This window comes from Calidris pugnax, unplaced genomic scaffold (genome assembly GCF_001431845.1).
Source record: "Calidris pugnax isolate Ruff unplaced genomic scaffold, ASM143184v1 scaffold71, whole genome shotgun sequence".
NCBI classification, from domain to species: Eukaryota; Metazoa; Chordata; class Aves; order Charadriiformes; family Scolopacidae; genus Calidris; species Calidris pugnax.
In genome coordinates this window covers 3,541,426-3,565,899 of record NW_015090882.1, presented here as the reverse complement: position 1 = coordinate 3,565,899, position 24,474 = coordinate 3,541,426, and the positions used below count along the sequence as shown (strand labels likewise).

Here is a 24,474-nt window from a genome sequence, read left to right as displayed (position 1 = left end):
TATTTCTACCATTGGTTTTCCCAAGTGCTTTCACAAAAGGGTTTAAGGACATGAAACTCCCTGTGTCATGGTACACTGCAGAAGTGATATCCCTTTGCAGGGTTTTATTTTAGCATTTGCATATAACATCATTTTTACAATAAAGGCTGACACTGTGGGCTTAAATATATTGATCTTAATGGGAATCGAGTGTACTAAGTTAATTTTTTGGGGGAAAAAAGGTTGAATTGGTTAGTAACACCTAGGAAGCCTATTTCCAAAAACTCTCTTGTGAAATTTTAAGGTAGTTTCAAACTGAAAGCTGATGTAGAAATGTTTCTTCTTCAAGCGTTCAGTATCACTATCTCAGTGATACTTATTATGAGTTATTATGAGGCCTTTGATGCCTCATAATTCTAGATAAATAGTTTTCAATGATGTGAGAGGAAGAAACTTTATATTTTAAACCTGAGTTATATGCTCAGACCTGGCTTACTTCTCACATGCAGCATTAGCTTCCATCCATAAGTGGAGTTGAGAATAACTTGCAAATGCTGTGAGTTCAGCCTTGAATAGTTTTACTTCAGTCACAGGGAGTTTTCTGGACAGTCGTCTTGGTCTTTTGAAAGATTTTCTGAATACCTTTGTTTCATCATAACCCCACAACAGCTGGTCTCAGGGAAGAAATTTCATTTCAGACAGTTTTATTTAGGAAAGTAAGGTAGAACAGATTCATTATGGCATAACGACCGGTCTGAATGTTAAGGCCTGTATGAGATGGACAGAAGATTTGCAGACTTTGTATGGCCTCATGACAGCATTAATAGTCACCCCTTATTATGTGTGTGTTTGCTGGGAATCCTACAGAACTGAAGCCAAGAAAAATAGTTGTGCCCAGCTCAGAGCTGCTCTTTGCTGAAGGTGTGGCTGAGCCTGGAAAGGGAAAGAGAGCGTATTTACTTTGCCCTGCCAGAAAGAAAAAAAACCAAAACTTGTGTCTTCTGGTATAAATCAGAGCAGTTTCAGAGGTTGCTGTGAAATATGACTTGGCTGATGGAGGGGGATCACTGGAGAACAGAACCCGTCCTGTCCTGTCCTGTCCCCAGTCTCTGCTCAGCGTGCTCTTACTGGGAAGGTTAGATGGAGGTTAGTCTCCGTTGTAGGCCCAGTCTTATTTTGCCTGAAAAACAAAAGGCCCTGAGGAGGTTTGGCTGCTTCCTAGATCACCGACGCCCCTGAAGTAGCGTGAAGGAACTTCAGCCCAGCTCAGAAGCAGTTCTGTCTGTCAGATCACCTGTCAGCCTCTCCGTCTCTCTGGGACAATAACCATCCATCTGTCCCCAAATCTGGCATCACACGCAGCTTCAGGGACTTGTGTGACTTACGTGGTGTCTTGTGGGAAGGCAGAAAGGCCACCTGTGTGCGATGAGGGTATCGGCACCTGCCACCCTCTGACTGTCTTCCCAGATGACCGAAATAAAAAGAAGAGTTATTCAACTGATTAGAAATGCTGTTTCAGGGAGCAGTAATCTTACAGGTTTCCCAAAAGCCACGGGACACACAATTCCTAATATTTTAGTGTGCCAGTGCTGGTGTCAGCCCATGGTTTTAGGTGTATCTACCCATAAAGCAATGAATAAAGCCTAGATGTCGTTCGTGTCTGTTCATCCATCCGTGTATCATACATCCAAGAGAGACAGCCTTCCTGAAGTTGCAGTTCAGACTGCATGATCCCAACCTGATGTTTTCACTGTGACCTCCAAGCTCTGGACAACTGTCGTTGCTCCTAGATTTTGAAGTATTATGCTTAGGAGCCTAGGCTGCTTATGCCTTTAATTAGAGAGACTCTGCACCATAGCCTCTAGAGCCAGTAGTGCATAGGGCTGGATTATGAGAAGCCCTTGTTTGACTGGGTATTTGGGTAGTAGTATTCTTACTAAGTGTCCATCCACAGGCTTCAGACCAATATGACCAGTCGGTGTCTTCTGCAAGCTGTCTAGAGTATGGCTCTCCAGCATTGCCTACAGGCTTCTAATTATCCATCAAACTTATTATTCTTGTTTCACGTGTATTACAATAGTGTGGGGTGAGGGCTAGGATCTGTCCTTTGCCACACAACAGCAAGGACAATGAAGATCTTCGTGATGTTGAGGTAACATCGTGTCACCTTTCATCTGGCCAAGCTGATTTCCTTGAGGATGTTGCAGAACATGCATAACTCCAGAAGGAGGGTACACCTGCCAGCCGTGACAGCATGGCCAGCAGGGCTCTGGCCATCCTCCTGCCTTATGTGTCACTCTGATTGCCTTCCATGTGGGTCTGTTGTACTTGACGTGCTGTTTTTCACTGTCTTATGTTGCAGGCATTGTTTTCACAAAGCTGTCCTTGAAACAGCTACAGCCTCCTTGGGAAACTTTACCCGGTGTGGGAGGAAGAGAGAGTCCTCTCCTTACAATTTATATAGTGATGTTCACAGTGAGGAACACTGTGTGGGTACCTGTGGTGTGACTGAGTTTTGCATCTGTAAGGTACTTACAGTCAGCTTTGAAAGAACAAATGCCTCTCCATATGGCTCTTGTTGTTTTGGACACTTACAGAAAGTTCCTCCAAGGACTCCCAGTTGCCCATCTTCTAAGGTTTGTGGGATTAACATCTCAGGGACAGCCAGCCATAGACTTAAGACAGCCTACACTTGGCTAGGACAGCTGAGTTTAGCCAGGGCTAACATTCCAGGGGACAGGAACAGGTCATGAACTGGTTTCCAGCCACAGCAGGAAGAGGTACAACTTCAGCCCTACTCGTAGAGAGCAGCAGATAAAATATGGAAACTATGAAATCCAGCTGATCTGGAATTTGATCATAGAAAACCATAGAAGAAGGAACGGAGTCATCAGGGAGGAGGGTATCACAGGGAGAGTATGGGAATAAGAGGAGGTGTTTGGCCCCAAAGGTAATCACCATGTGTGGATTTGTGTGTGAATGAGAGTGAGGTTTGTATATAAATACGGGTAGAAAGTATGTGCATATATTTACATAGGAGGTGTTTGGCCCCAAAGGTAATCACCATATGTGGATTTGTGTGTGAATGGAGTGAGGTTTGTATATAAACATGTGTAGAAAGTATGTGCATATATTTAGGTAGGTATGTCATCAGCTGATGGGTCCTGTAGAAATATGAAGCTAGCAAGTCTAATTTCTATCACTAGTCCATACATTCCAATCGATTTGATGTGTGGCTTTGCTAGTAACTCGCTTCTGAATTTCTCCTGTTCCAAACACTTTTTTTATCAACATTTCCATTTTCCACAAGCCATCATATACCAAATAACTTTTAGTTTTCAATCATGGGACAACTTAAATATTAGTAGGAAACAACAGTGATGGAAGGCTCGATATTATGCTGCAAACTTTCATTCGAGATGGCATTCACCAGAGCAGTAGAGTTATGATTCTCATCTGTTTACTGAGATTTCTGTAAGGATATATCCAACCAGGCTGTGATCAGTTTTCAGGGGAGCCTTTAACTGCTGTATGGTATCCTTTGAAGCCACAAAGAAAGAAATGAAACATGTCTTTTCTGAAACATAACAAAAAAAAACCCCAAACCATAGGATTTGCCATGTTATTTCCGATACAATCCTTTTATACTAAGGGTTGGTTCTATGTGGCTGCCTTGACCTGCAATGAATCCAGTCAATTAGTGTTACTAATTGTAAAATTATCCAGCCCTTTAAAAAACGTAGCCACTATGTCACTTGTTTTTTGTAGTCTATGGTAGTGAATTCCATAGGCTACGTATGTGCTGTGTGTGAAATGTTTATGTATATGCATAGGCTGCATATACATACAGAGAGACAAGCACATAATATATATACACATTTGAATGTATACTCTGAATATATACACATAATGTATATTGCACGCATGTGGACTATATATATCTATATAGTATCTCTCGTGTGTATATATCCTGTCTGTGTATATGTATGTATGTGTGTGTATATCTATCTCCCGCATTTAGGTTGTCTGGAAGGCATCACACTGACAGCATCACTCCTTCCTTTTCTTTTTCCAACCCTAGATTGGGAAGCTCGGATAGACAGCCACGGGAGGGTCTTCTACGTTGATCATGTCAACAGAACCACGACGTGGCAGCGCCCCACGGCCGCAGCGACGCCAGACGGGATCCACCGCTCTGGCTCCGTACAGCAAATGGAGCAGCTGAACCGACGGTGAGCACGGGCACCTGGAGATCTGCCCTCCCCTTCCCCCACACTGCCCCAGTGGCTTCCTTGATAGGATCATAGAATTGTCCAGGTTGGAAGGGACCTTTCAGATCATCTAGTCCAACCATCAACCTCACTCTGATAAAACCCATCACTAACCCATGTCTCTAAGCACTAGGTCAACCCGGCTTTTAAATCCCTCCAGGGATGGGGCCTCAACCCCTTCCCTGGGCAGCCCAGTCCAAGCCTTAAGAACCCTTTCCATGGAAACATTGTGCCTGCTCTCCAATGTGAATCATAGAATTATAGAATCATCTGGGTCAGAAGGGACCTCCAAAGGTCATCTAGTCCGACCTCCCCGCAGTCAGCAGGGACACCCCCAACTAGACCAGGTTGCCCAGGGCCTCGTCGAGCCTCACCTTGAATATCTCCAGGGATGGGGCCTCAACCACCTCCCTGGGCAACCTGTTCCAGTGCTCCACCACCCTCATAGTAAAGAATTTATTCCTAATGTCTAATCTAAATCTGCTTTTCTCCAGTTTAAAGCCATTACCCCTCGTCCTGTCACTACAGGCCTTTGTAAATAGGCTCTCCCTAGCTTTCTTGTAGGCCCCCTCAGGTACTGGAAGGCCTCTATTAGGTCTCCCCGGAGCCTCCTCTTCTCCAGGTTGAACAACCCCAGCTCCCTCAGCCTGTCCTCGTAGCAGAGGGGCTCCAACCCCCCATCATTTGTGGCCCTCCTCTGGACCTGCTCCATCAGGTCCATGTCCTTCTTCCAGACCTGCACACAGCACTCCAGGTGAGGTCTCACCAAAGAGTAAAGTGGCAGAATCACCTCTCTGGACCTGCTGGCAACACTTCTACTGATGCAGCCCAGGTCTCTGGACCTGCTGGCAACACTTCTACTGAACCAGCCCAGGATGTGAACCTCCCCTGGCACAACTGGAGGCCATTTCCTCTTGTCCCATCGCCTGTGACTTGGGAGAAGAGACCGACCCCCCCGGCTACACCCTCCTTTCAGGGAGTTGGAGAGAGCCAGAAGGTCTCCCCTCAGCCTCCTTTTCTCCAGGCTCAACACCCCCAGCTCCCTCAGCCTCTCCTCACAAGACTTCTTCTCCAGACCCCTCACCAGCTCCGTTGCCCTTCTCTGGACCCTCTTCAGCCCCTCAATGGCTTTTTTGTGGTGAGGGGCCCAAAACTGGACCCAACCCTCGAGGTGGGGCCTCACCAGTGCCCAGTACTTCCTTCCCTAGTGCATCACATTGGCTCCCTGAGGATGTATCTTCCCTCCTTACCCAATGTACACGGTCCTGTCCCTGCTGCTGCTATCTTTCAGTGTGCTGGTGTGCTTGCTGCATGTCTCCAGTACCCAAACTTGCCCACATGAGAAGCAATGTTGAGCGAAACGGGTCGTAAAACATTTCAAACAGCAAGACGATGCTTTTGGAAGACTCCTTTGAAATGACTCCTAGAAGAGAAAGGAATGTTCTTCCAAAAGATGGGAGTGACTTTTGCTATTTAGCTTTGAGTGGTATCGATGGGTCAGCATCTAGAGCTACGCTGCAGAGGTTTCTGAGCTGGCTGTCACCAAAGCAGCGTTGCCATATCAGTGTGGCATTTCTACTCCAGCTAATTAAGCCTGTTGAAAGGTCTGTCTCCTTTTCCAGGGCAGAGCACTGCTCTAATAGGACTCTACGCATTTCTAGACGTAGACAGATCTGCTTAGTGTTGCGTGGGGCCCTGTAAATCTGTCACTTCATTCTGAGCCAGCTGAGGTATCTCTTAACATGCTCCACCTTTTCCCTTTGTTTGACTAGTCCACACACAGACTTGTGTATCATTTCCTTCTTACTCTTGCTTTTCGGACTGAATTTAAGAAGGAAGAGAAAAAATAAACAGTTGGTCAGAAATCCTCCCTTTTTATTTCGGAAAAGGTTTTGGTTTTTTTTTTTACCTGCTTACTGTAATGCTACGGTTTCTATAAAAAGGCAAGCAAAGCTGAAATTATATTCTAATCATAGCATTCAAAAGGTCACAAAAGTTTTTTTGGTCTTTTTTTTCTGTGCTAAGAGAAGGAGCTGTGGCTGAGAGGAGGATGCAGGGCTTCAAAGTATTCTTTTCAGAGCGCAGAATAGTTTGGGTGTTACTGAGTGTAAAGAGAAGGGCCCTGAATGACAACGATATGAAAGTGGAGTAAGTTGTGGAGAGCAAACCAGCCTTATTAAAGTGCTTGGTTTGCGTTTTAAGTTGACACCATCAACGCACTCTTGAAGAATTTCCCCTTTTTTTCACCAAAATTCATGAGTTTGGATGGCATTTCATAAAGTGTTATGTCTTGCGGAGGTGAAAGAACCTGCTGAATATTTGTTTTCATTACAGCTTTATTCAGAATGCACGTGAAAGAACCTGAAAAAAACAAGAATTTGTTTTCGTTACAGCTTTATTCAGAATGCATCAAGCTACCATGGTAATATTTTTAAAAAAAACTGCAGGAAGCTAATGTTTAGTGTAGGTTCTTTCAAGGGATTTACCTGACTTCTCTGCCGTTTAGAGTTTGTCTGTAAGAGGGATTTTGGCCACGTCAAAGCTCAGACTATTTGGCTGCCACTTAAGTAACTCATCAGCCGCAGAAAGCAGAGGGCTCTGTGGTTGGATATGCATCAGCATTTTTATTTTTATTTTTTGAGGTTGAACTCATGTAAATGCAGCACAACCAGGAAAGGAATTGGTGTGAAGCGTGTGTGAGTCTGCATAGAAACTTGCCATTCTGTCCGTTAATGCAGGTTAATTATTAAACCAGCTGTCTCAGCAGAAACTGAAGGGTAGGCATTGTCTTTGTGACCACCTTGCTTCAAACTTTATTATTCCATAATGCCTGCCTTTCTTGGTTATGACTTGATTCCCACTGGTTTGGGTTGGGAATTGGCAGTAAATAGGACTGGCATTCTGTGAATCTCTATTTTCAGTAGTCCTGTATTCAATTACAAAGTGAGAAGCTTATAGGGTTTCAGCAGGGGCACGTCCCTCCTTACCCCAGTCCCATTGGAGACTCAACATTTTGCAACTTAATAAACATGAATCGTGATGGCTTCTTGGGACAGAGGAAAAAAGGTGATGATTCTCTGCTCTCTGCCATGGAACTCTGTTGATTTGAGAAGTTGAATACGGAGGTCTCCTGTTGTTCCCAAGTTTGTGAGCATTTCCTAAGATTCTAGTAAAAGAGATTCATATTAAATCTCTGAGCATTTGTCCAGTGACAAGTCATTTCTGCATTTTCAACCTGGCTGTTATAATTGTTAAAATTATTGTTGTCTTAATGCTAATTTCAGATATTTAATGCCTCCAGATTTCAAGACTGAGAGGAAAACCCCTTTTCATAAATGGTTATTATCAGCACTGCGGAGGATTGGGCTTTGTTTGAACACTCATTTTAGAAATACTGTTTTGTTGTATTTCAAACTTCATTATTTGAAATGGTCTTCAGCAAACACACCTGAGAATCATTTTAGGTGAAGCAACAGCAAACATAGACTTTGCTGATAGAATTAGCAGCAGACTGAACTTTTGCTCTAACCTCAAGCAGAATTTGGACTCAAAATCACTTAGCAGTTTGAAAAAACTTGATGTTTTTTCTTTTTAAACCAATCTACTCACTTTTCGGCTTCCTGATTTCATTTGTGGAAGGGAATGGAAAGACCAAAATATTACATGGAAGCTTGGTATTTCCAGCCCAGCCAAAACCACAAAGCTTTGGAAATTCAACTTGAAAATAAAAACCTCCATAGCTGTGATTGAGCCTAGTCCTGCTTTCCTTCTGTGCTCCAAGCTTCCCATTAGCTGGACTGGCCACTTGAGGATACGGGGAATGCAAAACTGGAATCCAGGTGTTTGGCAAACTCCAGAGACATCCATACTTCTTATTTTAGAGACTCCTGCTCATTTTCTACAGCAGTACCTGATTTACTTGCTCGTTAGCAAAGTAGATAAAAGTCCTTGTTGAGATGCTTTGCAGCATACGTATATCTACACTTATCTTTGCACTAATTTAAAAGGTAATAAGTAACATAAGAAATTAAAATCATATCAGTTAAGACAGCCACGGTGGGGTATTTTGGTAGTTCTAAACCCCCATTTCTTTGACAAATCACTTTGAAAGCAGACTGTAATTTCCAGAGGCATTCCCATAACTTTTGCACTCTCAATGTTTTCTCCAATTACTTTGGCATTTTCTGGTATTTATATAAGATGATTTTATAGTATTGAGACCCAAAAGGAAAGTGTCACCTTTTGTTGGCATACAGCTAGTGTTACTCTTTCAGGTTTGCCAACAGGGATTTTCTACCGTCTAATTAAATCGAAGCTACAAGGTTTTTTTTATATGTGTGCTAATATCCCTTGATTATATGAACTTTTTCCCCCCCGTTCTGTTGCATGTGGGTGTTGTAAAACTCCTCCAGTACTGGAATGGAAAGTTCATTCAATTGCCTGCAGTCGAGTGAATAAAAATTTAAAATGTGGGTCTAAACCAGAGGGTTTAAGACTGGAGTAAATTCATGCTGTTGGGAATCCTGCTGTCAGAAATTCCTTGTAAAGACGGATGGTTACTTAAATACAGAACTCTTATTTTTTTTAAAAAAAGCCCAACTTCTAAAGATGCTGTTTATTGAGCTGTCAAAATATCCACTAAATGTAGCTTCAAATGACTTTGAGTACTGGGGGACACACAGAGTGCTGTGAAAGTTTAGCGTAAATCTATTAAAACTTTAATTATTTGTCTTAATTATCTCCAGCCCTTCTGCCCAAGATTGGGTTGCAGTGAGCTACTGGGAGATGATGTCTGTTGAGAGATGTAAAAAAGCCAATTGCTAACTACTTGACTTTAATGATCCCGTGTCACTTTGAGGAACTAACTCCCGACTAACTTCTAATTTGGAATAAAGTGTAAGTCAGGAAAATGAGAGACTGAACAATGCTGTATCAGATTAAATGCAGGCAGTAAGGCCATCCTTTTTGTATACATACAGAAATGTAATCCAGAAATAAGGATTAAAAACATTGGGGTGGAGTAAAACCTAATTAAAATAATTAAGAGAGCTTATTTTCCTTCTTTCCTTTTCTTTCTCCTCATGCTTTTTTCTTTCTCCTTATGTTTTCTTATTCTTTTCTTTCTCTCTCAGTATTTAATTTTTTTTTTTCTTATTCAATATATGACTTACATTCATAGCTTGCCAGTAGAAGCAAAGAAATCTTGACCTCTCATCTTGTTCATCCATCTGTGTGAGTGAACAAGTGAACTACAATTTGTTTCAAAACACTCCAGGTTATTCCCAAAATCAGGAATATACTTTGTTCCTCATCTGGTTAAGTATTTAGAATTGGGCTGATCGCTAAGACTTTGATCAGTCCCATTGACATCAACAAATGTGGCAATTAGTTAGTATGGAAATTACAGTATGGGTTTTTTTAAGGCATTTGCAGGGTTTTATTTGGAATTTTCTTCTGTCACCCTCCTTGTGCCCTCCCTTTGGTTACCTCTGTAGTGTTTCCTCTTCCTTGTTCTGCAATTAGTTGCCACCCAAACTAAATGCCCAATCCCACAGATGTCCAAAAATGGCCAGAACACTTGCCTCCTCACGCTGTTCACTCAGCTCATGTGTTGGATCCTCTTCTACTTTTCTGTGACTGTCATATCAGTGAGATTGTAGCTCTTTGAGGTCACACAACCTACTGGTTTACACTCCGTATTGCCTACAGGAATGGAGGTATCCCAAATGCTGGACATGTGGTATTGTAATAAACATTTTGTGAACACCCTTAATAGCCTTTACCTTTTCACAGTTGAACCTATGCATCCAATATTGTAATAAGAAAGTCTGAAGGGTGTTCAGTGCATCTCAGGATTGAACCTAATGTCATTGGTTATGCTACTGTAAGACTAAATGAAGGAGGAACCATGATCCACCTGGAGTTTTAGGTTTCAGCTGTTTTGAAACAAAGCCTAATAGCAACCTGTAGCCTAAATACCTGTCTAAATTTGAGTCTTCCTTGCTCTGCACCCTCCGTAGCTATCTATTAGTGCAAAATGCCTTATTTTTGTAATGGTAACTTAATGGTAATGGTTGGCCCGAGTGTGAGTAGCTGCATGAGTTGAAGGAGAAGAGTCAGGTGTGCTCTTACAGTCATATGTTGAAGTATTGGAATCATTCAAAAGCAGTGCCAATTGTTAGGGTAGAAAGCCCCAGAAAGCTCTTCTGTTAACTAAAGCATGTTGTTCCTTTCTCTGAATGCACGTAGGTACCAAAATATCCAGCGAACTATTGCAACAGAGCGGACTGAAGAGGATGCTGGAGTAAACAGCAGGGTGGAGAGAGTCCCCACCGGAGGAGGCAGTGACTCCGAGGCAGAGCCTTCCCAGCCAAGCTCAGGTATGGGGAAAAAAAGCTCTGGAGTGGCACATCCAGTGCCACGACTCCGAGGCAGAGCCTTCCCAGCCAAGCTCAGGTATGGGGAAAAAAGCTATGGAGTGGCACGTCCAGTGCCATTCAGTGGTGGCATTCAGTTCTGGGGAAATCTGCATTTCCACGGGAGACTGGAACTTTATTCTACCTGCTTGCAAAAGCAAATTAAAAGGAAAGAGGTTGGGACTTGAAGCTACAAGTTTTAGACCTGAAGCTACAGGTACGAAGGTAGATACAAAGGGCCTCCGTTCTTTTTTAGCAACTACTAAGACAGACAAAGCATTTTTACTTTAATAAAGGGCTATTTGAAATTAAAATGGCAAAGGCATCTGGTTTTTCTTCACCTTAGTAGTTGCAAAAACAACTGGCGCTGTCTTCTTTTTGCTGCAGGGTGATTTTTATCTTGGGACATTGCAGTTTAGCCTCTCTGGGCATGGCACACGCTGGCACATTTGCCCGTGTGGTCACACCTGCAGTGACCCTGTCACTGAGTATGAAATGCTGGTGTTTTTAAAGCTGTGGTTTTGTGATAGTTATGAGCTGACTAAGTGTGGGCTGCCACTGAAGGAGACACAGCTGTCTTTTTGCTCATCGCTAACTTAAGTGACAGAACCCCATCCGGAGCAGAGAACTCATCTGCCTGAAAAATAACCTCTTTTCTCACACTTAATATCATTTACAGCCAAATTCATTCTTTTGTCTGGCTCATTAGATGACTAGACAAGAATGAGTGTCAGTACAAAGCACAAGAGGAAAATGTGCACCCAGGGCAGCATGGGATGGGCAGAGAGCTGTTCTCTTTTTGGTGGTAGCCATGCTCATGTTTTCCTAAAACATTTGTGAAACCATATCCCAGGTGTTTGTTCCAGGTAAGAAACACCAGCAATCAGCCTGGTGACCACTGTGCAACTTGTGGACCCGCAGAAATAATTATCTGTTTTGCCTGAGAACTTGCAGCACCAAAATGAATGGCCTGTTCTCTTCCTTTAGATCCTTCTCACCTCCACCCAGCTTTGTGCTCTGCGTTGGCAGCTGGAAATAATGCTGACTTGGTGCCAGCCTTTTGCCAGCCCTCTGTAAATAGCACTGGCAAAGGGAAAGAACCAACACAATATCTGCTTGAATTTTCTTAATGTTCCCTGTTGAATAGGAAGAATTCAGCAGAGAGAGGTTTAGAAAAATACACAATTTTTCCTCTTTGTTCAATATCTGCTTGAATTTTCTTAATGTTCCCCGTTGAATAGGAAGAATTCAGCAGAGAAATAGTGAACTCTTTTTTTTTTTTTAAGCAGGTTTAGAAAAATACACAATTTTTCCTGCTCATGTTCCTGATCCATTAGGTGTTTTTAGCTTGAAAATCAATTTTTACCAAGAAAGTTAATGTTTGATATTCCAAGCTTCCTTACAGTCCTTTGTGTTGCGATTTCTGGGAGCTTTTACCCACACTTGACCCTACAGGGAGAACACAGTCCTCTCCATTAGCTCTGAAACGGAAATGAGGTACACATTGTATTATTAGTATTTAAATTATAAGTAACGTAGTCATTTCTTGTAATATGTATAATCATTTATTATCATAGTCTACATAATAAAATAGTAATTTGACAGGAATTGCTACCAGTAAGTATTTAGGTCAGTTTATTACGTAACATTCACTTTTTTCTTTTAACCCTGAAGAGTTAATGAGTATGATATATGTCATTTTAAGTGATTAGGAAATGGGGTTTGCTACAGATAATTACTTTGCTTTTAGGAGAAAAAGTCAATATCGTATAAAATGGCAAGAATTAAAAGCTCATGGGTGATGTAAACCACATTAGAATAAGAAAAAGCTGCAGTATGATACATTTGCTATTTGCCTTTTAATTTAAATGATAAATGTCAGAAGGAATACAATTTAGGCACATTAATCCAGATTCTAGGCCAGTAAAAATCAAATTAACTCCAGCAATGGATGCAGCATGCAGTTTTAAGTGGATAAAATAATACGATGTGTCTAACAGGAAAGGAAAAAAAAAAGTGATAATAAGAAAAAAATGGGAATCTATATTTATTCTGTTGATGACGTCTGCATCCAGTTTCCTTGGACTGCAAATAAAAGTTGGCTTGTACTTGAAAACACCATAATTGCATACTCAAGCCATAATTTCATGGTAGGAAGCATTTTTCTGGTGGCTGTAGAAGGTCAAAGGGTTCCCATCTCTACAGGGTTACATTTTCAAATGCTCAGTTCGGCTCCTGTGCTTCATGAATTGATACAGGTTAAAAATAATCCCTGTGTGTCTGGTTTTGTTTTCTTTACAAGTCCCCAAAACCACGGACTTGCCAAAAATAATGCAATTACAATTAAAATGTCATTCTTTGCAGCACCAGCATGGATGAGTGGCTAAGTAGGGGGCTTCCTTAACCAAGTTTTGCATGGACTGGGAAATGAGATCTCTCTAAAATCAGCGGTGAGGGGAACCAGTCAGGAGACCTGGGTGACAGTATTGAACCAAACCATCAGCTGGTAAAAACTGATGTGGTTCAGGTTGATATTTAGAGACAGAGGTAGTTTTATATGACACATAGTTCTATAACATACAGTACCGTAAAGCATCCAGCTCCTGCCCTGCACCACTAACCCTAAGGAGAACATCTACCAGTTTGCCAGCAGGCTGGTTGTGGAAACACAATGAAGGTAGGTGCATTGGACAGCACGGCAACATTTTTATACTGTCACTTTTGCAGCCATTCAGTAAAGGTTCAATAAGAGGCTGTGCTTGCCACTGTGGTAGTAAGATTCTGCTGCCTTTTTTTTTTTGTCCAGAGATTAGGAGGGAAGGTTCCCTTTCTCCTGTGAATTCTCAAAAAATCACCTTGTTGCTGCAGTCTCCAGCTGTGAAGTTCATCACCAATCCCGAGTTCTTCACTGTGCTGCATGCAAACTATGTGAGTAATTATGATTTGCTCTCTCACACTGCTGATCTCTGAATCCAAATGCTGTGCCACAAAGCCTTCGGGGAGAGCACGCAGTGAATTTGATGTGCATGACTCGGGGCTCAGTTGTCCTTTCTGAGCACCAGACCAGGTTGGGGACAGTACAGACAGGCTGCTTCAAGGAGACTCTTGCTGGGATTCTGTCTCACACACGGTACAGAGCAGCTCATTAACATTATCCTTATGCAGAATAAGCAGGAGCCCTTGGTTTCAGTTTGGTTGATTCTGTTCTCTGTTGCTGCAGGGAGTGAGGTTGTTGCCTTTCGGGCCACGTTCCTGAGAAATCTCACACAGATACCACCAGGTCTCGGGGAAATAGAAGGGAAAAAACCATTGTTAACTCCTGCAGTTTGCACACCCAGTGTACCTCTTTTGGAAAAAACAGGAATGGAAATGAATTTTCAAAAATGCAAATAACTTTTTTTTTTTTCCCTCCATAATGCAATAAATCTGCATGTTTTCTTGCAAACCTCACGTGGAGTGGAAAATGTAATGGTAGGTCAACGAGGAGGAAGCAGATCGGGAAATGTCACAAGCAGATGCAGTCCTAGTTTTCCGTGTCTTGAATGCAGTTCAGCCTAGGCATCCACACATGGCTTCTGAATATTTGGAAAATCGGTCATTTCTGGTTAGGGATCACCTTTCTTTTTGAAAGGAAAAGAAATTGAAACTCACAGGTCTTTAACTAACTACAGACATCAAGTTTTGGCGCGTTGCGGGTTGAAGCCGGCCGGCCATCTCCAAGCATCTGCCAGAGATGATTAGCCATGAAATCCTGCAGAGGAAGGGATATATTAACTCATCTGATGTTACCTGAACCTAGGCTATGGAGTGCTCGGGATTTCTTCCATTGACAGAGTGATACACAATGATTTATAGCTGGGAGCAACATCATTTTCATTTGGGCAGAGTTATTTGCAAAATGAGCAACTGGTTCCATAGTGGTGTAAGGAAGAGCTCACGAGAGACTGAATCCCAATTTTATTTCTCACTGAAATAAAAAAAAAAGCGGAGAGAGGCCTTCAGTTTGAGCTTATAAAGTTGTCTCTACTAGGAGAGCCAGAATAATGTACTGAAACCTCTGTCAAATGGTCATGCAGATTCCACTTGTACAGAAATAATGGCCCACATGACTTTTGGCTTAACGCGGTGGTAATATTTTAACCACAAGCCCCTATTAAAATCTCAGGCTATTAATTATGCCAGTGAAGCTGGGATTGGAAAATATTATCCAGCAGTTAGAATTCAAAGGGAAAGGCTCTCATTTTTCAAATATTGTATTTCCATGGAGGGATAAAACTATATTACAATTTTCATTTCCCTAGTGCAGCTAAGAGATACTCAGACAATCATTGATCACACATGAGATCAAAATACAACTTCTGTCATGGAGTAGGCTGGGATCTTAGCAATTTGTGGCTGTGAAGCTTTCCTGGGTCATAACCAGGTCATATCTTCAGGGCAGAGATCGTATCTCTGTGATTTCATAATGTTCACCAACCTTTGCCATAATTGGGGACCCTGTGCTGCAGGGAGTATTCTCGTGCTACCACCACAATAAATCCTTACGTAATAAAGATAATACTTGTAAATGTTTTATGACATTATAGTGGTTAAAATGCATTAAAAGTAGGCAGAAATTGAGAATTCAAAGCTGTTGGGTCAGATTCTCTGGCCAGATTACAGGTGCATACACTGAGGCTCACTTCACTGGAGATGCGAGTACTCCAGTGATCCTTTATTACTCTAGTGAGTAATTAAATCCTTTGGGCTGATCAGCAGAACCAATGCAGTCATTTTCTCTTTGGTGAAAGGCTCAGAAAGGTTACAGTTTTCTGTAAAGTTTCCTACCCTGTCTTGAGGAGCTTTTTTCCTGAAGTAAAAAAGTCCCGAGAGCAGCCCGTGGATGAGAAAAAGTGTTGTCACCACTTTTTTTGTGGTGGTCCATCGTGGAATACACTGTGGCAACAAATATAGTTCACTTTGCCCCCTATTCTGCAACCAGATCAGCACTAACTCACTCAGATACGCACCAGCATCGGGGCACGTTCCTCTAAAAGATGTATTTCATGCCCTGGGTGAGATACAAGTAGCTGCCTAAAGGCTGGCATTCATCTGACCCGTGAAAACGTTTCCATCTGACCTGCTTTGTAGTCATTGCAGAAGCAAATATTCAATTCCAGGAGACAATTCATGCCTTCCAAAAGTAGACAATTGAAAGCATCTATTTCCATCCTCTGGCTGTAAAGTGACCCTAAATAAGGTAGCGACCTTTGATGTGGACATCTCCACTGCAGTCTTTTTAAGTTGATGAGTCCTATCACAAGCATCTTGATTTGAATTGCAGTATAAATACATGTTCACAGCTGTCTTTGCAACTCTCTGGCATCGTCCAGTCACCAAGTTGTGTCTCTGGTGGCTGATGAAAGCAATAAAATAGGCACAACTGCACTCATCTTGGGTGTGGGGTGTTTTAGCTGACCGTCTTCTTGGAGTGCATTAGAGAGGTGGTTTATGCACAAGCTAACTGTGCATAACATGGGGGATGTTTCCCTTTCCAGATTATATTTCTTACTTCTAAGTGTTTGTATAAAGTGGTAAATGAAATTACAACGATGAGGTGGAAATGGTTCTTGACTCTAAGGGGATTTTGTTTCAGTTCTTTGGGCGTATGTCCCATGAAATAACCAAATAGGTTGTTTTGACACCAGAACTAGTTTTCTTCATGTTTCTTTTCCATCCCATAGAGTGCCTACCGAGTCTTCACCAACAGTACCTGCTTGAAGCATATGATTCTGAAGATCCGTAGAGATGCTCGTAACTTTGAGCGCTACCAGCACAACAGAGACCTGGTGAATTTTATCAATATGTTTGCGGATACCCGACTGGAGCTTCCTCGTGGCTGGGAGATCAAAACAGACCAGCAGGGCAAGGTAAGAGTGTCAACAAAACCAATCACTTGCTTAACACAGCACATCAGGCTACTTAATCACTAAAGGTTCCTTCCTTCCTGACTTCAAATCTGTGAAGATTTGGTTTAAACAGCACAAGCAGCAGGCAGAGTTATTTCAGAAGCAGAAAAAAGCTTCAGGAACAAATGTTTCAAAGCACATTGGCAGTCCTCTAGCTTGCTGTGGGATATCACACCTTAACCAAGGCAGCGTGGGACTAACAAAAAATTTTAAGCCAGAGTTTAGAACTGGCACGACTGCAAAATTTGGCTTAGTGTTTCTGTCCCCAGTGAAGCTTTGCCAAGTGGCTTCTGGAACCACCCAATAGGGTAAAGCAGTGTTCCCTAGTAAGTTTATTCTCTTCTGTCTTGTTTACTTCATGGCCATTAGACATGATTTTTGACCTGTGTAGCTTCAGGTGTTTTCCAAGAGCTATTCTGTCTTCAGCTGAGAAAGTCCTGCTGTTCACAGATACCTTCCTGTACTTAAACAGGGTATTTCCGACACACAACGGCCGGTGGTTTTCACTTTAGGATCCCACAATAGCACTGCAGTGTTAGCAGTCTTCTCCCAACAACAACCCCTTGTTCCTGTGTGTTTCAGTCTTTCTTCGTTGACCACAACAGCCGTGCTACCACTTTCATAGACCCCAGGATCCCTCTGCAGAACGGTCGTCTCCCTAATCACCTGACCCACAGGCAACACCTCCAGCGGCTTCGGAGCTACAGCGCCGGAGAGGTAACTCTGCTACTACCAATACACTTATTTCTGACATCAGTATTCTGTAGAATTAAAAGCACTTCTTATCTTGGAAATGCATTTAAACGGACTGTTTTGAGGATTTTTTTATCTTCCAAAGGAAATAAGGGAATTTTCTTCCTGAAGGGTTTATCTTAGAGCTTGCTGTTAATGAAGGTTTTATATCCGAACATTTCCAGAATAAAATAATAAACAAGTAATAATAAACAAAGTGAAATGATGACAAAATATATTTTAAAAGAAGAATCCATATTTGATATCCTAGTCTTGCTATAGTAAAGTCAAGTCATTTGTTATTTTTATGGCCTGATACTTCAGTAGCCTCGTGTGTTTTTTCATTCCCCACTGTGACACTGTGCTCTGAACAGATATGTTCCCTAGCAGGTGTAGTAATGTGCGTTGAGCTTTGCTTCTGTAGCTTTCAATCACATTAAACATCTTTCCTATGTTTCATGGGGATGATTTTTATCATTGAGGGGCGTGGGCAGGATTAATAGAAGCATAAATCCTGGGTTTGTACAGTGGATTTAAGGAGGGAAAAGGACCAGCAATCAGATTGCTCATACAGCAAATCCGTACCGTTGAAGGTTTTTAGAGTGAAGCTGAATAGGAGTAGAGATGAATTATGGCCAAGGGATCTTCCTCTTCCAGAAAAACACCTGAAGAAATGCTTGTGAAATTCACATTAAAAAATTAGTGCAGCAGGACCAGTCTGAACACCTCCCACTGCCAAGTGGGGCTGGGATCAGGAGCAGACTAGGGTGTGAGGTCAGTACTTCAGGACCAAAGGCAGACCAGACATAAGCAGCTTGGGTAAGTTTTCCCTACCTTGGGTGAATACAGCAATATATTTTCTGAAGATAGAACTGTATCAATGGATCCATTTCAATCATATCTTGCCACCAACTTAGCACCTTCCCTCTGCCAGCAGCCTGCAGTTTAGTGTCTCTATTGTGTCTGAATTATTGACCTGAACATCAAAGTCACCTGATGATATTTGGGCCCATGCTTCCTTACAACTTCCCCAGGTCAGGGACAGAAACACTGCTGAGCAACTCAGATGACCAAGCCCAAAAAACACATTTGGTTTTGCAAGTGCTGGCAAGGCTGGCGAAGAACATTTTGCAATAAACCCAAAATACCAAGTAGATTGAAAAGCATTGAAAACTTCTGAGTAACGATTCTCTGGGGAAATTGTAAACTGTTCCATCTAGGCAGCTGATTTGGCAGGATCAGTTAATGAAACAGGGACTTCTGTCTCGGGAGCCATCAGTGCTGGCATCTTCATCTCACAATCTCGATGGCACAGGTCCCACAATGTATCTGCCCCCTTGTCGTACTCGGTATCTTCCCCCTCTGGAAGAATCTGCTGCTCCCTTGGAAGGACTCTCCTTGATTTCCAAGGACTTTGGATCGGTGCCCAAAAGCTGGATATTAGGAAACATTTCTTTACTGAAAGGGTTATCCAGCATTGGAATGGGCTGCCCAGGGAGGTGGTGGAGTCACCATCCCTGGAGGTATTTAAGAAACGTGTAGACATGGTTCTTCAGGGCATGCTCTAGTGCCCAAGATTACTGGTTTGTGGTGGGGTGCTGTGTGGGTGGGTGATGGTTTTTTGGTTTGGAGGTTGTTGTTGTGTGTTTAGGTGGTGGGAGCTGGGGTGGTTTTTTTTTTGGTTTTTTTTTTTGGTGGTTGGACTCGATGATCTCTGAGGTCCCTTCCACCCACTACAATTCTGTGATTCTGTGATTTACACGGTGAAGAGTCAGCCCTTTACAACTCAGCCCCTTTATGAAAAGCCGCCTGTTCCGTGCCGTTTCATGCAAGTATATTTGGATGTGCTTTTGGCCCTATAAATCAATGTCTGTAGGGACACACTTGGGGCTTTGTCCCGGCCGTGTGTGGGCTGTCTGCAGCCCAGCTGCTTTCTGTGCTCAGCAGGTGGCGTGGCCTCTGGAATCTGTCACCAGGATGGTATGAAGGACCAAGAAAGACAACCACCACTTTTGAATGTTATGTACAGATTTCAAACGAGCCTGGAGGAGAGCGAAGGAGAGAGCAGAACAGTGCTTCAGTCAGGATTGCATATAGTTACATACCCCTTTCTGTACCCAGAGCCAGGGTAATGAGAGAAAAAAACTCTACCCCCTGCCTCGGTGCACAAACCTGACATCCTGCCCGAGCTCCAAAAGGAGTTGCCAGAGTTGGGTGAACTTCCCAGGGACACCGCGTGATCAGTTGAGGAAAGAGCAGACAAAAGTCCTAGGCAGATGATGGCAAAGTGGGGAAAAAAGAAACAGCCCATCTTCACACACTCAGCGATGGCTCTTAGCTGAGTCACCGTAAAGAAGTTCTTATGGTTCTGAGAAATTGTAATCTTAGTGCTCAACAGCAGACAAGAAATCAATTGTGATGTCTGGAATTCTTAGAAAATTAATAGAAAGATCTCTTTAATCTAGGAGAGGAGAGGTGTTACAAGAATAATGTTTTGATTCCAAGAGCTAAACCGAGTCAACCAAAATCAGGCAGGGTTGAAATTCAGTGAGAATAATTAGCCATAGGAACTAGTGATCACATGGGCATTGGGTCTCCATTTCTTCATACTTTCAGCCCAAAAGGTAGTGCAAAATCTAGTTTTATCTTAGTCACCAACAAGTTTCCGAGCTCCCTGGCCAGGGGCAATGCAAGTGGATAAGCTGTAGTGTTGATAAAAGAGATGATCTCCTGCCCTCCCTTCCATGACATCTATGAATCTTCTAAATCCTTTTGGCTCATCAAAATGCAACCTTGATTCCTGCCTAATAATCTTTGGTGTTGAACAGAATGCCTTGCAATACTAATAGGAATTGATTTTTAGTATTTCAGATGTACTTTTAAAACTCCCTCGTGCAATTGGAAGATAAACATGTGCTTTCTCAAATATGGCTGTTTTCTTTGCTTTATGACATATAAAATTCATTCTCAGTAGAGAATAGAAATAGCAATTGCTCAGCAGTGGCTTCCAGGTACTTGGAGTCAAAGCCTACCCCAACTATTAACAGGGCAAGAGGAGATGAAAACTGCCCATTTTCCCCTTAAATCTCTATACGGTGGGCTGTGTTTTAAAACAAAAAAAAAATCTGTGCATATAATAATATTCCATTTCCCTCTTCCAAGAAAGAAAGCATCCATTTCATAAATTAATCTGTAGTATTTGTGCTTTTCTTCATGTTGAAGTATTCTCCTAAATGAAGGACCTCCGTAAAAACTTGTGATGTCCACCTGAGTAGATTCTTGATATTAAATGGTGTTACATATAAATTTGACAAAAATGCTACAGATTCTTTACTTTAAGGATATCAGTCTTCTCCAGGAAAAAGGTGGTTGAAGCTATTCTTCTTACCTGATTTTTGAAAGAAAAGTTGAAGTAGCTGTATCAGCCATCAGTAACACAAAGAACATAGATCACTAAGTGCTTTGTTTCCTTCTGCCGTTGCTGTCAACGGAGCAGGTCGAAAGCCCTTCCCCTTCCCTCGAAGGGACACTCTGTCTGCAGTGGAAATCAACATGTATTATTACAGGATAGGGATTTTAAAGAGAAAAGGAATGTTTTATGGTTGGACTCAATGATCTGAAAGGTCCCTTCCACCCTAGACAATTCTATGAATCTATTCTAAGAAAGAAGGCAGCACCTGTAAAGGAGAGGCCAGGCTGCCTGGTGAGCAAGAAAAGCAGAGGAGGTACTGGGATATAGCAGTGTATTACCTCCTTACTGACCCAAACTGCCACAAGCAAGCAACAGGAGAGCCTCTCAAATATAGCAGTGATATAAAAACCCAGGGAAAGGGTATTATATCATCGAAAGGCTCCTGTGATCGTTGGGACTCTCCACTCTGCAACATCCCATGATCAATTGCAAAGCGATTAAACTCTGACATAAATCTGTCAGGTTGCCCTGCACTAGATAAACCCGGTCACTAAATCATTAGAGGGGTCACTCTTTTTTTTTTTTTTAATTAGAGAATACCGTGCTAATATAAATTAAATGATTCAATTAGAAAGTCAAAGTAGACAAGGCGATTATGATTAAGCACTGAATTGGAGCAATCCCTTGTACTATATTAGCTAAAAGATTGGAAAGAGGAGCGTTAGTAAAATGGAAGTTAATTAGATGGTTGGGAATTTTCCTGTTGTGTTGCCAGAGAAAAATTGTTTAGAGATGTAGAAGTGTAAAGACCATCATCCAAGGGCAGCACTAGTGATGTCTAATCATGGTGATGAAGAGAAGTACAGCCCCACAGAGTGTGCAATTTATTATGTTAAGGAGCGTACAGAACTGGATTCTTACAATCCAGATTTAACAGCCTTTAGCTGTTAAACCAGCTCTGGGGAGAAGGGAAGGGGGGAACGAAGATTTCTCTTTGTGGGCTCTAGACACATTTCTTTTCAGAATTCTTACTTCAGGAGGAATAACTCAGCAGCACTGGAAAGCTAGCCAAAAGGAATAAAAAAAATTAAATAAATGAATCAGGTGACATGAGCAAGGGGAGGATCCACCCCAGGCTGGGCAGAGGTACTGTGCAGTTCCCAGGTGAGGGGCAGATACCAGCTGGTGCTAATCTTTGTGGGAGATGAGGGTTTAACTCCTCTGTTACACCTCTCTTTCCCCCTTCCTACCTTCTATTCAGTAAATCTACATGTGGCAACAAGGACGTAGGACTCGTCTTTGCCAAACGTGAGTCAGAGACCACCCTTAAAAACAGGCTCCCCCACCACCCACACTCACACACAAGCCCTTTCTGCAAGGGGCTGGGGAGGGGTGTCCTCTACTGATCTTCAGAGCTCCCTGGAAGTAGAGAAACCAAGCACAACACGATTCCTTAGCACCGTCCCACAGGTCCCAGCTGATCCCAGGTGGTCTTGACTGTGCTGCCCAAGAAACCACTCTTCCCACAAGGGCTTCATGCCCACTGTGGCACTGGATGTGGCCCCATCTCACACCTAAGCTGCCTCCTTCCATGGCATAGAGTGAATGCCATAAAGGCCACATGGTGCCCCTCAGGGTGGATGCCTGGCTCACAGGGCAAAAGCTGCCTAAAATGACGCTCAGCCAAAGTTTGATTGTCCGTTGGCCCACGGGGGTGTGAGGAGGAGACAAAGGCAGAAGATTTAGCACAGCACAGAGGGACTTAGTGAATTGTATGGGACCTGCTTGGAAGTTCTTCCTGTTGAAGGTGAGAAGGGTTGGAGCAAGGTCAGCACATCAGTCCACTAAATGCTGTGGGCTTCACTGTTCTCCTTGACATTGGAATAACTCCTCTAGTAGTTGGCAGAAGCATACCAATATAAAATGGTTACAAGTGAAATCTTAATTGAATGATGGAGCGAAACACTCACCGTGCACTTTCACGGCAGCTTTGTGTTTTCAATTACAGCATGTTTAATTGGAATCGTTAAGATTTTGCATTGTTTAACCCGTGTACTGACACGTATCGAGTGCATTGACTGGCATCTTGTTACATGTAAACGTGTTATGCTTTATGTGCTCCAAAGGCAATTTGCCAGTCACACTTAGCTTCTCCGTTTTCATTTATATCCAGTTGGAAGACCTGGCATTTGGCCGTACCACTGAAATTGGGTTGGCACCATTTCCTTGGATGCAGAGCTAAGCATTTAAAATATTGGAGTAGGGGCAATTTCTTCCTGAAGTGGTTGCCAAGTGCTACAATTTGTGCTGTGAGAAAGGAGCAGCCATTAGCCTGGGAGAATGGCAACTGGGATTCCTAATTCCTCTTGTCCTCCCACTGGTTTTGGAGCAATGCTCCTCTCTTGGCTTCACCGGGGCCATATTCTGGAGGAACACATAGGAGAGAGAGGTGTGTTCCCCCCAGCTTGTACAAGTCCCTAAAGAGTTATCCAGCAAATAATGATTCACTGGAGTGTATGGCTTTTAATATCCTCATACCTAAGTGTTTTCCCACCTTTTAATGTCTGCCTTCCTGACATGATTCCCTTCACCAGATACTGTGTGGACAGTGACATTCTTTAAGGGCCTTGGTTAAGTAGTACCGATAAATTTCCTTCTTACTATTCTTCTTATCAGCTCTGTGGATTATGTTCTTTTTCAATGTATACAATTCAACTTCTATTAAATTCTTTGCTGTGAGGGTGGTGAGACACTGGGACAGGTTGCCCAGAGAAGCTGTGGCTGCCCCATCCCTGGAGGGGTTCAAGGCCAGGCTGGATGGGGCTTGGAGCAACCTGGTCTGGTGGGAGGTGTCCCTGCCCAGGGCAGGGGGTTGGAACTTGATGATCTTTTAAGATCCCTTCCAGCTCTAACCATTCTATGATTCCATTTCTGGTATTGCAATACCTTTGTTAACTTGCATTTCCTTCTGCATTCTGGTGCCTTCACTGCAGCATCAAAGAGGTGTGATAGCTGTGGATAATGGTGTCCCTCCATTTGGAAGCACAGAATTACCTGCCTTTTTTAAGTTGGCTGAAGTATACAGCTGTAATTTTCATGCTTCTATCCTTCAGTCAGTCAGCATCACGGACCATTCTGAAGGACACAGAAGCAAAGATGAGAAACTGATGTTACTGACCGATGTGCTACCGATGGTCAGTTTTGATCATTCTTTCTCTTTTTCTGATTTTATAGGCCTCCGAAGTCTCTCGAAACAGAGGAGTTACTCTGTTGGCCAGGCCGGGCAATAGTCTCGTAACAGCTATTCGAAACCAGCACCACCACGAGGCGTTACCTCTGGGTAAGCCAAGTTTCTCTTTTCTTTTCAAAGCAGAGCTCACAAAGCTCCTCTTTAGAACTTCTCATCAACCATATGCACCGCTTCATGTTGTCCTGTGCCTCACTAGCAGTGACTTTGCACAGTCGCAGTGACGTGATCAGGTCCCCTCAATGGTAGATAAAGCCTCTGTATTATTTTTTTGTTCTTCTTTCAGCTTACAATGACAAGATTGTTGCATTTTTACGCCAACCCAACATTTTTGAGATGCTGCAGGAGCGTCAGCCCAGCTTGGCCAGAAACCATGCACTCAGGTACTGCTTTTTTTCAGATTGATGAAACCAAGTTGACAGAATCAGGGAATTGTCAGAGTTGGAAAGGACCTCTAGAGATCATCTAG

General features: G+C 42.7%; 1 protein-coding gene across 1 annotated transcript in view; it reads left to right on the top strand.

The window, feature by feature from the left end:
- The window catches only part of HECW1 (HECT, C2 and WW domain containing E3 ubiquitin protein ligase 1), a 217,796-nt gene that overhangs the window by 181,729 nt on the left and 11,593 nt on the right, over positions 1–24,474 (top strand). The window contains exons 12-18 of the mRNA XM_014946961.1: positions 4,061–4,211; positions 10,500–10,630; positions 13,473–13,594; positions 16,390–16,575; positions 17,197–17,331; positions 23,993–24,098; positions 24,292–24,388. Coding sequence (XP_014802447.1) covers positions 4,061–4,211; positions 10,500–10,630; positions 13,473–13,594; positions 16,390–16,575; positions 17,197–17,331; positions 23,993–24,098; positions 24,292–24,388 — 928 coding nt within the window. The remainder of the gene's footprint in view (positions 1–4,060; positions 4,212–10,499; positions 10,631–13,472; positions 13,595–16,389; positions 16,576–17,196; positions 17,332–23,992; positions 24,099–24,291; positions 24,389–24,474) is intronic.